Genomic DNA, 15,453 nt, shown 5'->3' on the forward strand with positions numbered 1-15,453 from the left:
GTGAATGCTCATTTGAAACTGGTGGGGTTCGGTACCTCCAACAAGGTTAAGAACCACTGGATTATAGCATATAGTTTGTCACATCATTATATCATATTAGGCACGCTAACAACTCTTGGTATGTCAGTGAATGGTGCAGTGGTACAGTAAGGACCTGTTTTACTAGAGGTTTGTATGTACTAAAACACGTGCAAACCTGATAGTACACACATAGCCGATGTGAGTGAGGAGTGCTTGTGCTGCAAAGACAGACGATGTGTGCATGTCAACATATTTGGACGGTAAGAAATAAAACAATATTTACATAATCTTCTATTCAGCAACATAATTTTATAAGTTCATATCTGCTGGATGACTTAGGAAGCTGATTAAAACACATTCCATTGATGCGTTTTGGTGTCATACAAACATTTTTTTTAATGACGTTCGTTTTTTCAAATAGGATAGATAATACTAAAATATATTCTATATGACAAAAACTTCTGGAAGTATACATTATTTGCGTCTTTCGCACAGTAATGCGGCCTGCCTCCCAACCATGCATCTTTTAGAGCAGGGGTAGGGAGCCTATGGCTCGAGAGCCAGATGTGGCTCTTTTGATGACTGAATCTGGCTCTCAGATAAATCTTCGTGGACATTGCTTATTACGGTGAGTAATGAATAATTCCGCTGGTAATCACAGTGTCAAAAATAACGTTCAAAATATATAACATTCTCATGCATTTTAATCCATCCATCCGGTTTCTACCGCACCTGTTCAAGAAGTCACATTAATGGCAAGAAGTTTTTTATTTATTGTTGGTTACCTTCAGAATAACAATGTTATTAAAAAGAATAAGAGACTTATTATACTCTAAAAAAGTTTGGTCTGACTTAATAGTGCACGCATTTAGTTGTATTCAGTCTTAAAAAAAAAATTATATGGCTCTCATGGGAAATACTTATAAAAATATTTGACTTGTATGGCTCTCTCAGCCAAAAAGGTTCCCGACCGCTGTTTTAGAGGTAAAACAATTTTTTAAAGAAAAAGATTGGGCCCATATAAAGCGGTATATATCTCTGCATGTTTGAAAACATAGCAAGACACCACAGGTAGGAGCATTATAACATGAAAGTACAGTAAATGAGAGTATATCTGTGGTGATGCCTGTATCGTACAAGCAAAATCCTCATTTAAATAAGGCGGCCTGCACCACTATTCAATTTCACTCAGTATTAGTAGATCAAACGCAACACACTTAAGAATAGCACACGCAGATTGAAATTGCTGTTTAGCGCAAGGTATTTAGATTTTGCTAATGAGTCCATAAGTGTCACTATGGTCAGTGCGTGAATGTGTGTGTGAATGGGTGAATGTGGAAATAGTGTCAAAGCGCTTCGGGCTCCTTTTAAAAAGGGGGTTAGAAAAGCGCTATACAAGTACAACCAATTTACAATTTACTATGTTGTGACTGAAAGCGACATTGGTTTGAGTTTTGCCTGAGAGCCCATTAAATGTTTTATATTGCTTTATTTATGAGAATTTGTAATAAAAATGAAAATCCCCATTTTATTTTACCCAATTTCCTGGGAAATGTCTCAATATTATTAAATGTAAATGTTGACAGGTATGAATGCAGGTAATGCGATCTATCCTGCATATAAAGCCCTCTGGAAAAACATCTGATCTGTTTAATACACATGCCGTAAGTCAATAGGTAACGTAGTAACAGGCACATTTCTGATAACGTGTAATATTTCCAATATTTTGCTCAAGTTAAGCATTTATTACCATAACTACTTTCCTGGGCGCATTGGTTTTACACAGCGCAAAGTAATTTATAGCGTTCGTTGCTAAGCGCTCTGTGAAATCAATATCACCAACAACAACACAGAGAGCCCTTTTTGTGTTTGCTAACACCAATGGCCAACCTCGTTAGAGCTTTGGAGCGTTCTCATGTAGCACTATTGTGAAACATTTCCAATAAGAGCATCAAAACAGTGACGTACGATGTCCACTGAGGGCTGGGCGATATATCAGATAGTACTTTATTGATAGTACTTTATTGATAGTATCGCGGGTTTGTCTCCGTGCGATATAGAAAATGACTATATTGTGATATTCGAGTATATGTTCTCACGCAGTTGCTTTTAGCTGCGGGCATTACACTACATGCGTTTCCCACTCTTTCTTGTCTCTCCTTCTCACAGTGATTTAAAAAAAGCGCACCTTCTTACATAAGTCACGCGTGCAACGTCAAACGCTCCCGCGGAGCAGACAGGTAGCGACATGGTAACGTTAGCTGTGATGCTAACGGTGCAGTGCGGGTGGTAATACGAGAGAGAAAAGGCGCGAATCTGGTAACAAATGGAGGAATAATTAATGCTTAAGAAAAACAGCACGGGGTCCATCGTCCAGCAGTGGTTTAGTTTCAAGCGGTAAGATATTGAACAATTATGCGGCAAAAGAGTTATTACAAAAAGTAGCAGCACTGCTAATGTAGCATCATTTGAAAAGTCACTCGCTAAAGAATAAGGAGTGCTTGAAACTCTGAATATCAACATCTCCGTTCGGTGCCACACCAACAAAATGCCGAAGCAACTACTTCCAGATCAACACCGTATGTAAAAAATAGTCAACAGAAGGAGATAACGTCCGCAGGAAGCTACCACATAGCGAAGGACATACACTATTTGATTTCCTATTATGCATCTCATTTTTATTTGACAGTTATTGAAGTATCTTGTGTGACATCATGCACAAAAGTGCACCTTGTTTTAAACTATTGTAGTGGCGTTCTGTACAAAAAGTCCACTTTAATTTAGTGTTGTTTTGATGTCATCTTGGTGACATCATGCACAAAAGTGCACTCATAGCTTGTTTTAAAATGTTTCTGACAATCTTGCACTTTCTGTTTTGGAAATAACATGAATGTTTGTGCCACTGCTTAATAACTGTTTAATAAATACAGTTTGGGTAAATTGACTTAGTTGTGATTTCCTTCTCTGCATGAAAGTTTAAAATTAGCATATATTAATGCATTATGAAGAAGAATGTTTTAATGTAGACACATAGAATCTTCATACTGACATGATTATATGCATCAAGCGTTCATTCAAGGCTAAGGCAAAATATGGAGGTATATATCGTGTATTGTGACATGGCCTAAAAATATCGAGATATTAATAAAAGGCCATATCGCCCAGCCCTTTGTCCACCCTCACTAGGATGTCGACTGATGGGATGGTTGTATCTGTCAGATCTTGTGCTCTCCTTGAGCTGCACAATTTTAAATAGTCCTCACTTCTAAGAGAAACAAAAATGCTTCTCATCAATGTTTTGATCGTCTTACGCTGTGTCCCATTGCTTGAGAGCCATATGGTATTAAGATTTTAGTGTGTGGATTTTGAAAATTGACGAACTTCTTGGCTTGGGGCCACAACTTTCTACTATACAGGTGAGATGTATGTTTTATAACCTAGCATTACTTTTACTAACTTAAAGGCAATACACTCATAATTAAACAACACATCATAGCGCCAGTCTTTGGATATACTGTTCTGTTTCTTCTAGGCAGTACCTTGATCACGGTAGGAGAATACCAGAAAAGACTTGGATCAGCTGAGAGAGAGTTCCTTCAAACCTCCGCCACAACGTTCCTCACTCCATTACGCAACTTCTTGGAAGGAGACTGGAAGACTATATCAGTAAGTATGATATATTCCGCCACCGTTATTAGCAAGCGTTTAATTTACGAAATGTGTTGCTTGGTTGCCAGATTTGTTGTCAAGACTCAATTTCCCCTTTCTTTGCAGAAAGAGAGGCGACTATTGGAGAATCGAAGGCTCGATCTCGACATCTGCAAAGCACGCTTGAAAAAAGCCAAGCAGGCGGAGGCCAAAGCAGCAGTGAGTTTTATTTACTTAAGGGAGATTCAAACATTGGATCTCCTGACTCTTGAGACTGACATGCTTACCCCTAGGCCACCTTGTGTTATTTTTACTAATACACAACTCAGTATGTCCTGGTCTATAAATGAGGGCATTTCAATGACAAATTGGTCTGGTAATACAGACATGTGTTGCAGTATTTTTAACTTTGTCATTATCAGGCTAATATCAACACAGCAGCTAAAAACCTACACAGTGGCCTAGTGGTTAGAGTGTTCGCCCTGAAATCGGTAGGTTGTGAGTTCAAACCCCGGCCGAGTCATACCAAAGACTATAAAAATGGGCCCATCATCTCCCTGCTTGACACTCAGCATCAAGGGTTGGAATTGGGGGTTAAATCACCAAAAATAATTCCCGGGTGCGGCCACCGCTGCTGGTCACTGCTCCCCTCACCTCCCAGGGATTTATCAAGGGGGATGGGTCGAATGCAAAGAATAATTTCGCCACACCTAGTGTGTGTGTGACAAACATTTGTACTTTAACTTTAAACTGCTGTCTTTCTTTAAAACAGGGGTCTACAACGCGGTGCCCGCGGGCACCAGGTCGCCCGTAAGGACCAGATGAGTAGCCCGAAGGCCTGTTCTAAAAATAGCTCAAATAGCACCACTTACCAGTGAGCTGCCTCTATTTTTGAAATTGTATTTATTTACTAGCAAGCTGGTCTCGCTTTGCTCGACATTTTTAATTCTAAGAGAGACAAAACTCAAATAGAATTTGAAAATCCAAGAAAATATTTTAAAGACTTGATCTTCACTTGTTTAAATAAATTCATTTATTTACTTTGCTTCTTATAACTTTCAGAAAGACAATTTTAGAGAAAAAATATACAGCCTTAAAAATGATTTTAGGATTTTTAAACACATATACCTTTTTACCTTTTAAATCCCTTTCTCTTCTTTCCTGACAATTTAAATCAATGTTCAAGTATTTTTTTTTATTATTGTAAAGAATAACAAATAGATTTTAATTTAATTCTCCATTTTAGTTTCTGTTTTTTCGACGAAGAATATTTGTGAAATATTTCTTTAAATTTATTAAGATTAAAATTAAAAAAATTATTCTGGGAAATGTAGAAAATCTGTAGAATCAAATTTAAATCTTATTTCAAAGTGGATTTTAACCTATTTAAAACATGTCATCAAATTTCAAAAATTAATCTTAATCAGGAAAAATTACTAATTATGTTCCATAAATTCTTTTTCTAATTTTTTCAAAAAGATTCAAATTAGCTAGTTTTTCTCTTCATTTTTTCGGTTGAATTTTGAATTTTAAAGAGTCGAAATTGAAGATAAACTATGTTTCAAAATTTTCTTTTCATTTTTTTCTTGTTTTCTCCTCTTTTAAACCGTTCAATTGAGTGTTTTTTTCATTATTTATTCTCTACCAAAAACCTTCCGTAGAAAGAAAAAAAATGTACAACGGAATGACAGACAGAAATACCCTTTTTTTATATATATAGATTTATTTGTTAAAGGTAAATTGGCTATTTCTGGCAATTTATTTAAGTGTGTATCAAACTGGTAGCCCTTGCATTAATCAGTACCCAAGAAGTAGCTCGTGGTTTCAAAAAGGTTGGTGACCCCTGGTTTAAACGATGCGCACGCACTGACTTCCTGTTCAGTGCAAAGTAAGCCTTGAAAATAAAGGCATGGTAGTATTAACCTGGATTTCAACACAGCAATTAACACGTTGCAACCATTTCATTTTATTTTAGATTGTTAGCCACCGAAAGACAGATTTGTGCATGTACAAACACGCTACTTCATTGTAATTACAAAAACACAGCAAATTACTGCAACAGCTCAGACAATTTGAAAATGTATATAATCACCAAGTAAATACTGGACTATAAAACGCTCATTATTTCCTATGCTTTGAATCCTACTGCTGATAAAACACTGCAGCTAAATACTGAATTTTTCTTCACTAACGGACATAATGCAAATAGTTTTAAAAAAACACAAGCAAAGACACTGAACAAGAGTGTTTGTGTTATGGCACCATTTTTTGAACAAGTTCACTCATTGCAGGTAGGTGTGTAAAGGTACACACAAATTTCGGTTCGGTACGTACCTCGGTTCAGAGGTCACGGTTCGGTTCATTTTCGGTACAGTAAGAAAACAACAAAATATAAAGTTCTTGGTTACTTATTTACCAAATTTGCAAAATCTTCCACCACAAATATTTTTTTTATTGGAATATTTGTTGTAAAGTAATGGGAACCTTGGAAAGGTAAATAATTCATAATAACATTGATTTTGATTCAATATTATGTTTTGACTAATGACAGACAGAAAAAAAAAACAGCTTTGTTTTATTAGACAACGTTGCAACTTTTTCTAAATTACATTTAACCTTTAAGCTTTATTTCACTTTTGTTATGCTTTTGTTTATTCTAATAGTATTTTTAGAATATGCCGTGGGCCTTTAAAACATTAGCTGTGGGCCGCAAATGGCCTCCGGGGCACACTTTTGACACCCCTGCTATAGATAATAAAAAATGTAATCTGATAAATCTATGGATAAAAAGCAGAGCCTGGCGACGCATGCGCGTCCTTCACGAATGTTGCTGCGCACACAATTTTTTGTTTTGTTTTTAACCCCTTCTTAAACCTGAACGTACATTGAAAATACACGCAACTCTAACTCAAAATGCCGGACATTTAAGGCATTTAGGAAACTCCGCCCGGACAGCTCCGCAAAAGAAGACATGTCCGGTGAAAAGAGGAGGTATGGTCAGTCTTTCATAGCCCAGTCGTTGCTAGCATGCCGTGTGTTGTGCCTCGGTGTGCATTGTTTACACAACGTGCGGTACGCTACTTAATATGTCCGTGTTGAAACTCATTCGGTACACCTCCGAACCGAAACCCCTGTACCGAAACGGTTCAATATAAATACACATACTGTTACACCCCTAATTGCAGGTGTTGCGGGGTTAATGTCTACAATATTTATTTCTGTTTAGAGGTTTGAACCGGAAGTACAAGTGCCGTTTCGTATTCTAGTCATCCGTTGCGTTTTTACTCTTATAGATTCTTCATTCATCACTCCAATCAAGTCTTACAGTATAACTTAAACAATTCTTATTTACTAAACTGTCCCATGTGTGATGTCTGTAGGAGTGTTTTAATGCATATTTGTACGTGCCATCGTAATGTAACCAAGCTAGTGCAGTAAGCATTAGCTACTGTGCTAACACGTTTACGAGTGTCTGAGTTAGCATTAATAACTTACGATAGCATTCTTTTTATATCGTTTCTGTTTACAAATTCCTCAGTAAATTCACCAAAACGTCACCGTGGTGCTATTGAGTCTGTTTAGCTGATTGGAGAGCTAGGTTCCGCAACTAGTGGGTCCATGACGTTGACTTCTGTTTTGTTCGCTTAGCTGTTTTCCTGCCGTGTTACAGGCACTGTTTGGAAACAATTAAGGTATGTAAACAGACATTTAAAGAATCTTTCTCAGTAAATAACTAATTTTACAACGTTTGTATCTGCGTCTAATATATGGAAATAAATATTTTAATTTCCTAGGCGCGGCTATTAAATTGTGCTAGTCTGGTAAATATGGTAAAAAATATACACTAATGGATGAAAACAAACTGCAGTAGGTTATAAATAAAACCTTAAAAATCACCCATTGTGCTTATGTACCTGGACAAAATAAATATACAACCAATTGATAGTTCTGGTTATGTCAAACAGGTTTAACTGTATCATCTTCAGTATGAAAGTGTGTTAAGTGCTACAAAGCATGAAACTTGCAGTCAAATGATGATATTTTGAAAATGAAGGTAAATGTCTTAATTACTGGTAACACCTTAAAAGTATATCGGATTGATGTACAATAACCGAGTAACAACACTGATGTGGTTGCTGGTTGAACTTGCTGGGCTTTGTGAGGCCAACAACAATTACTGTGATCCGGAGGCTTATGTTTGTTGATCCTGAATAAATGGAGGATGAGCTACAAGTTTTAGAAGCTCTGCTAAACAGATCCAGCTTAAGTGAAACACTAAGCATCATGTAGCTGTATTGTTAAGTGCTAAGAGAAAATAATTACAAACATAATAAAACGATAGCTTACTGTACGTTGTTTGCTCTTACTTCGATGATGACTGATAGGATGTCCATATCTTCCCGTTTATATGAGAAATTAATCATAATGCACACGAAGGGTTACGAAGGAAGTCTCCCTGCAGACACGGTCTTCAGTTGTGTGTGTTTGTCTCCATCTCTGGGTATACATTGAAGTCAGGTATACATTGAATGTCACAGATGAACAATTTCTAGTTTTATGGCTAAATCCTCCTAATATCCAGATGAGAGGCATGATTTATAATCTAGAATATATTTGACGAGCCAAGACGTGATGATGCGGTAGCCGCAGGACATTGCGGCCAGCTCACTCTATAGCAGCAGAGGGCTACTTAGTTGTGTGTTATCAATCCGCCGCTAAAAAATAGTTTGTCTGAGTTGCGCTTTTAATAACAACATCGCTAATATTTGGTTGATATTCAAGTCACGATTTGTATATAGAGTATTGTTGGCGGGTTTTGAATGGTTATTTGAAGGGTTTTGTGGGCGAAATAGAGAGTGAAGCCCTCATTGACTTCATTTTTAGTTAAATTTTTATGTATTTATTCATTTTAGATTTAAAATGTATTTAAAAAAGAAAAACATATGTGTATATGTCCTATACAGGGATTGTGAATGATAGACAGCAAATCTCTCTCTCTCATTTTTGCGTATTTCAAGTATGTTGGTCAGAGTGCAGAAGTGTTACTACAGTTGACGTCAATCTACGGAAATGACCAAAGATGTTTGGAGCAGAATATTCAAATGGTCTGACTAAAATTGTTGCATTTTGTGATGTTTAGACGGTATTTTCACATACTTTTCGGATTGTAGATGCAATTGGATATGGTTTAATAAATACAATGAAACACAATTACCGTATTTTTCGGATTATAAATCGTTTCGGAGTATACGTCGCACCGGCCGAAAATGCATAACAAAGAAGTAAAAAATCATATATACGTCACACTGAAGTATAAGTCGCCGTTTTGGGGGAAATTTATTTGATAAAATCCAACACCAAGAATAGTCATTTGAAAGGCAATTTAAAACAAATAAAGAATAGTGAACAACAGGCTGACTAAGTGTACGTTATATGAGGCATAAATAACCAACTGAGATGCTGCCTGGTATGTTAACGTAAAAATATTATGGGAAGAGTCCTTCAAATAACTATAACATAGAACATGCTATACGTTTACCAAACAATCTGTCACTCCTAATCGATAAATCCGATGAAATCTTCTTCCTCGATGTCGCTTCTAAACAACTCTGCCAACTCCAAAAGGAATGCGCCGCTTCCTCTTGTCCTTTTCTGCTGCATATTTCAGTACGTCCAGCTTGTAATCTGCAGTACATGATCTCCTTTTCGGTGCCATTTTTTCAGCCCTTCTCAGTTTTTATAAGTTACCGCCAACGATGAAATTATCCATTTTAATAGCTACGGCAGTAGCATATAACATATGGCAGTTAGCACCCCATGACCCAAAATGCACTTCTGGTATGACCCTCCCCCGCCGAAATCTTATTGGTTCACATATTGCTGACATTTTCTTCTTCTCTTCCGCGAATTAGATAAATAATATTATTTAACATTTTACGGTAATGTGTTAATAATTTCACACATAAGTCGCTCCAGAGTATATGTCACACCCAAACTATGAAAAAAAATGCGACTTCTAATCTGAAAAATACGGTAAGTATATATTGTCAACTTGTTTTTTTACTCTACTGATACTTTAACGTTACATCCCTATTTCATTCTAAATGCTATGCGTTCACCGTGTGTCTTTTTAAAAAAATATTATTTAGTCCGCTCCAGAGCACTTAATTAGAAATAAAAATGTAAACAAACTAAACTAATAGCATGAGTACAGTTGAGGCACTGAATCATGTTCGGTTGGCATGTACCCATGATACGCATGATGCCAATGAGCCATATGGTCCTCTCAATAGCTATTGCATGTGTTGCACTTGGACCGTATTTCCTTGAATTGCCGCCGGGCATGTAATTTGCACCTGCTTGGATTTACTGCCGGGTCAAAAGCGCCCCCCAAATTTATTAGTGCATGCTTACTTTTACCGCCAGGTCATATTCGTGACGTCACGTGTGACGCTTCCCCTGTCGTAATTTTCAAAATGGCGGAGGAGTTTTTTTTGCTTTTACAATGTGTAAACCAGGGGTCTTGTTCCACAGCCATACAGATCACACTGATGGTTGTGATATAAAACAACTTTAACACTCTTACTAATATGCGCCACACTCTGTGAACCCACACCAAACAAGAATGACAAACATATTTCTGGAGAACATCGGCTCTGTAACACATTATAAACACAACATAATAATTACCCAGAATGCCATGAATCCATGACTCTTACCGGCTATATTATACACCCCGCTAGCGCCAACCCCCCCCAGCCCCCTCTGTGCGTCGGTTGAGGTGGGCGGGGTATGGGAGGCGGGGGTGTATAATATAATCAGTAAGAGTCATGGATGCATGGCATTCTGGGTAATTATTATGTTGCGTTTATAATGTGTTACAGTACCGATGTTCTCCAGAAATGTGTTTGTCATTCTTGTTTGGTGTGGGTCCACAACCACCGGGCGGCGGCTTGATTGGTACCGGGCCGCAGAATAATTTTTTAAATGTATTTTTCATGATGGTATCCTTACATCACACCCAATGTTTTACTGCATGCCATTGGTAAGCGCAGGGGTGAGAAGAGGTTTTAAAATTATAAGCACATGCTTACTTTTATCACATGCTTTGAATAAGCGCAGGAGTGACAAGAGGTTTTAAATTTATTAGCGCCCCGGTGACTATTCAAGGAAATACGGTAAGCCTAACCTTAGGTGTCATCAACTTGTTTGATTGATTTTGAACCCCCAAATATAATGTTTTGCTTCTTTGAACTGCACCTATTAAAAAGACATCAACAACCATTTTGAGAACAATGCTTTTGTTTAGTCTTTTCTTCAAAGTCTTGTGCTATTAGTTTTGCTTTGCTAATGACTGGAAATGCATGACTGTGTCAATGTCTGTTCCCTCCCCCTGATCTTGTTTGTAGGCTGCACCAGATTTTCAGGAGACAAGGCCTCGAAATTATATTCTTTCTGCAAGCGCTTCAGCGGTAAGCATCACAAGCACAACTAATGGGGCAGACTGCATTTGCAGGTTTGATACCAATAACAAGGTTGCTTTCCGTGCAAAACAAGAAAGCTGGTATGGGTTTATTTGTTTTGCACATGCTTTTAACAAGTTACATTGACGAACATAGCATGTTTTAAATTGCACTATTCAACATTACTTTATGATCAGCAATTTAATTGTTACTAGGGGTGTATTGGTACACCATAATCACGTTTTTGTATGTAACTCAGTATTCAGATTAATTTTCGGTACAGTACGGGAAGAAAATGCCAAGCATAATAATGCTTAGCTCTTGCATAAACAGCTTTAATGATTTTATAAAAGATAAAGCATGAAAAACTGTTGGCATGTAACTATCCGATAAAAACTACCGTATCTTTCGGACTATAAGTCGCAGTATTTGTTGTCATAGTTTGGCCGGGGGTGGGACTTATACTCAGGAGCGACTATTGTGTGAAATTATTAACACATTACCGTAAAATATCAAATAATATTATTTAGCTCATTCACGTAAGAGACTAGACGTATAAGATTTCATGGGATTTAGCAATTAGGAGTGACAGATTGTTTGGTAAACGTATAGTATGTTCTATATGTTATAGTTATTTGAATGACTCTTACCATAATATGTTACGTTAACATACCAGGCACCTTCTCAGTTGGTTATTTATGCGTCATATAACATACACTTATTCAGCCTGTTGTTCACTATTCTTTATTTATTTTAAATTTCCTTTCAAATGTCTATTCTTGGTGTTGGGTTTTATCAAATACATTTCCCCAAAAAATGCGACTTATACTCCAGTGCGACTTATATGTTTTTTTTTTCTTCATTACTATGCATTTTCGGCAGGTGCAACTTTTACTCCGGAGCGACTTATACTCCGAAAAATACGGTAATTGAGAATAAAAAATTAAAACATTGTAAAACAAAAAAAAAGATGGAATAATTTTACAACATGGGTGTACAAACCTTTTGCAGTGTAGACCACATAAAGAAAAAAATAAAGAATGCCAGGCCAGTTTATTCATTTATTTTTTAACATTAAAGATGCTAAATGCATTCCAATTGAGGTTGATTGTTGGATCTAATCTATCTGAACAAAGCATCCACATTTTAGCTTTGTGTTACAGGTCATCAATCACCAAACTGAAATGATTACTTGTACCGTTACACCCCTAACTTATAATAATAAGCATGTCGGTAATTAAATTTGGATACATGGAGCAGTAACATTCAGTATTATCAACCCTGCACAGTTCAGCTATGAAAGAATTGCCCCTGTGGCATGTCGAAAAACAATCAATTGCATGCTTCATCTGGCTTGTGTTGTACGGCAGACCAACTTAATCCTTGTATGTGTAAGAATGTGTTTGTCAGACTACATTACAGTACATTAACTAACTATGTCATAAGAGTTATTGTCATGGTGATCATTTGATTACAGTAGGGCAAGTTATGTTATTCACAAAACAATTTGTCACGTCCAAAACATTTGACAGTGTAGTTGTAAAGCATAAAAAATATTGCATTATAGTCATTGATAAGATAATAATACATTATAAGCAAAACAATGTTTGACAAGATTAGCGTAAAACAAATGCTGCTGGAAGCTAAAAACCAATTACCGTATTATTGGGAGTATAAGTCGCTCCGGAGTAAAAATTGCACCTGCCGAAAATGCATAATAATGAAGAAAAAAAACCCCATATAAGTCGCACTGGAGTATAAGTCGCATTTTTTGGGGAAATGTATTTGATAAAACCCAACACCAAGAATAGACATTTGAAAGGAAATTTAAAATAAATAAAGAATAGTGAACAGCAGGCTGAATAAGTGTACGTTATATGACGCATAAATAACCAACTGAGAAGGTGCCTGGTATGTTAACGTAACATATTATGGTAAGAGTCATTCAAATAACTATAACATATAGAACATGCTATACGTTTACCAAAAAATCTGTCACTCCTAATTGCTAAATCCCATGAAATCTTATACGTCTAGTCTCTTACGTGAATGAGCTAAATAATATTTAATATTTTATGGTAATGTGTCAATAATTTCACACATAAGTCGCTCCTGAGTATAAGTCGCACCCCCGGCCAAACTATGAAAAAAAACTGGGTCTTATAGTCCGAAGAATACGGTACCAGTAGATGCTAATTAATAATTAGGCGGCACAATTAGTTGAAAAAAGTTTCTGTGCCTTCAAATTATTTTTTTATTGTTTCTCAGATAAACCCTCAACTTTAGTCAGTGCCTCCAGAATTATATAGGCTTTTTTTTGTGATCGTTGCGGCCAAAAATGCCTGGATTTGTGGCAGCTATTTCAGAAAGTTGTGATGTTTTGAGGTTTATTTACGTATTTCAGTAACATTGACTCAACTCATGAATTATCTGAATTTGTTATCAAAGTTTTAAGTGTCTGTGTAGCCTTAACCCAAAAAACCTTCAACATTTTAACAACAAAATCAAATACTGTGTTGTTTTACTACGCACATTCAAAAAAGTAGATGGCTGTAAAAGCACATACTCCGAGCTCATTGTCAAATTACAGCACTGTTTAAATAATGATTGTACTAATAGTAATAATTAATTAGAAATACCGAAACTCCACCACAGCCTTTTTTATTGTCTGCTGTCTGCTATGTCGTCCACAAGTTTAAGACGTTTTATTTTACATTTAAAAAGTGTTTTGTCTACAATTCTAAGACATTTGTCCCTGCACTTTAAGAGCATTGGTGAACTGTTGAGAGCAGTTCAAAGTGGTAATTCCTGTTGATATGTGAAAAAAGATTACAGATTATCATCACACGTCAACATCTCCGTCATGTGAATGCTGCCGCTCTGCCAAATCAGCTTAGCAAAGAAAAAAATGTTTCTCAATTGACGTATTTAAATATATGAATACATGTTAACTAAGAAGTTTTGCTAAATGTTTATATACTTCAGCTGAGCACTGCAGACAGGAACCGGAATAGGTCACAGCTATGCAGGAGGCTAACAGTTGTGCCGTTCGATCAATAACGATTTGATATCGTTACACGTTGCTGTTCTTGCTTCATCTACGCAATTGACAAATACAAACCCCGTTTCCATATGAGTTGAGAAATTGTGTTAGATGTAAATATAAACGGAATACAATGATTTGCAAATCCTTTTCAAGCCATATTCAGTTGAATGCACTACAAAGACAACATATTTGATGTTCAAACTCATAAACTTTATTTTTTTTTGCAAATAATTAACTTAGAATTTCATGGCTGCATCACATGCCAAAGTAGTTGGGAAAGGGCATGTTCACCAGTGAGTTACATTACCTTTTCTTTTAACTACACTCAATAAATGTTTGGGAACTGAGGAAACTAATTGTTGAAGCTTTGAAAGTGGAATTCTTTCCCATTCTTGTTTTATGTAGAGCTTCAGTCGTTCAACAGTCCGGGGTCTCCGCTGTCGTATTTTACGCTTCATAATGCGCCACACATTTTCGATGGGAGACAGGTCTGGACTGCAGGCGGGCCAAGAAAGTACCCGCGCTCTTTTTTTTTATTTTTTATGAAGCCACGCTGTTGTAACACCTGCTGAATGTGGCTTGGCATTGTCTTGCTGAAATAAGCAGGGGCGTCCATGAAAATTACAGCGCTTAGATGGCAGCATATGTTGTTCCAAAACCTGTATGTACATTTCAGCATTAATCGTGCCTTCACAGATGTGTAAATTACCCAGGCCTTTGGCACTAATGCACCCCCATACCATCACAGATGTTGGCTTTTGAAATTTGCGTCGATAATAGTCTGGATGGTTCGCTTCTCCTTTGGGCCAGTTGACACATGTCCAATATTTCCAAAAACAATTTGAAATGTGGACTCGTCAGACCACAGAACACTTTTCCACTTTGCATGAGTCCATCTTAGATGATCTCGGGCCCAGTGAAGCCGGCGCCGTTTCTGGATGTTGTTGATAAATGGCTTTCGCTTTGCATAGTGGAGCTATAACTTGCACTTACAGATGTAGCGACCAACTTTATTTAGTAACAGTGGTTTTCTGAAGTGTTCCTGAGCCCATGTGGTGATATCTTTTAGAGTTTGATGTCAGTTTTTGATACAGTGCCGTCTGAGGGATCGAAGGTCACGGTCATTCAATGTTGGTTTCCGGCCATGCCGCTTACATGGAGTGATTTCTCCAGATTCTCTGAACCTTTTGATGATATTATGGACCGTAGATGTTGAAATCCTTAAATTTCTTGCAATTGCACTTTGAGAAACGTTGTTCTTAAACTGTTTGACTA

The 15,453-nt window shown here is 36.9% G+C and overlaps 1 protein-coding gene across 4 annotated transcripts in view; it reads left to right on the forward strand.

Annotated features, from left to right (window-relative positions):
* sh3glb2b (SH3-domain GRB2-like endophilin B2b) overlaps positions 1-15,453 on the forward strand; it is a 59,422-nt gene that overhangs the window by 17,543 nt on the left and 26,426 nt on the right. For 3 of the 4 annotated variants that reach the window (XM_061876808.1, XM_061876805.1, XM_061876806.1), the window contains exons 4-6: positions 3,554-3,687; positions 3,796-3,888; positions 11,079-11,141. In XM_061876808.1, the coding sequence (XP_061732792.1) occupies positions 3,554-3,687; positions 3,796-3,888; positions 11,079-11,141 (290 nt within the window). The remainder of the gene's footprint in view (positions 1-3,553; positions 3,688-3,795; positions 3,889-11,078; positions 11,142-15,453) is intronic. The other variant, XM_061876807.1, reaches the window with a different exon arrangement.

Source organism: Nerophis ophidion, linkage group LG17 (genome assembly GCF_033978795.1).
Source record: "Nerophis ophidion isolate RoL-2023_Sa linkage group LG17, RoL_Noph_v1.0, whole genome shotgun sequence".
In the NCBI taxonomy this organism is placed as follows: domain Eukaryota; kingdom Metazoa; phylum Chordata; class Actinopteri; order Syngnathiformes; family Syngnathidae; genus Nerophis; species Nerophis ophidion.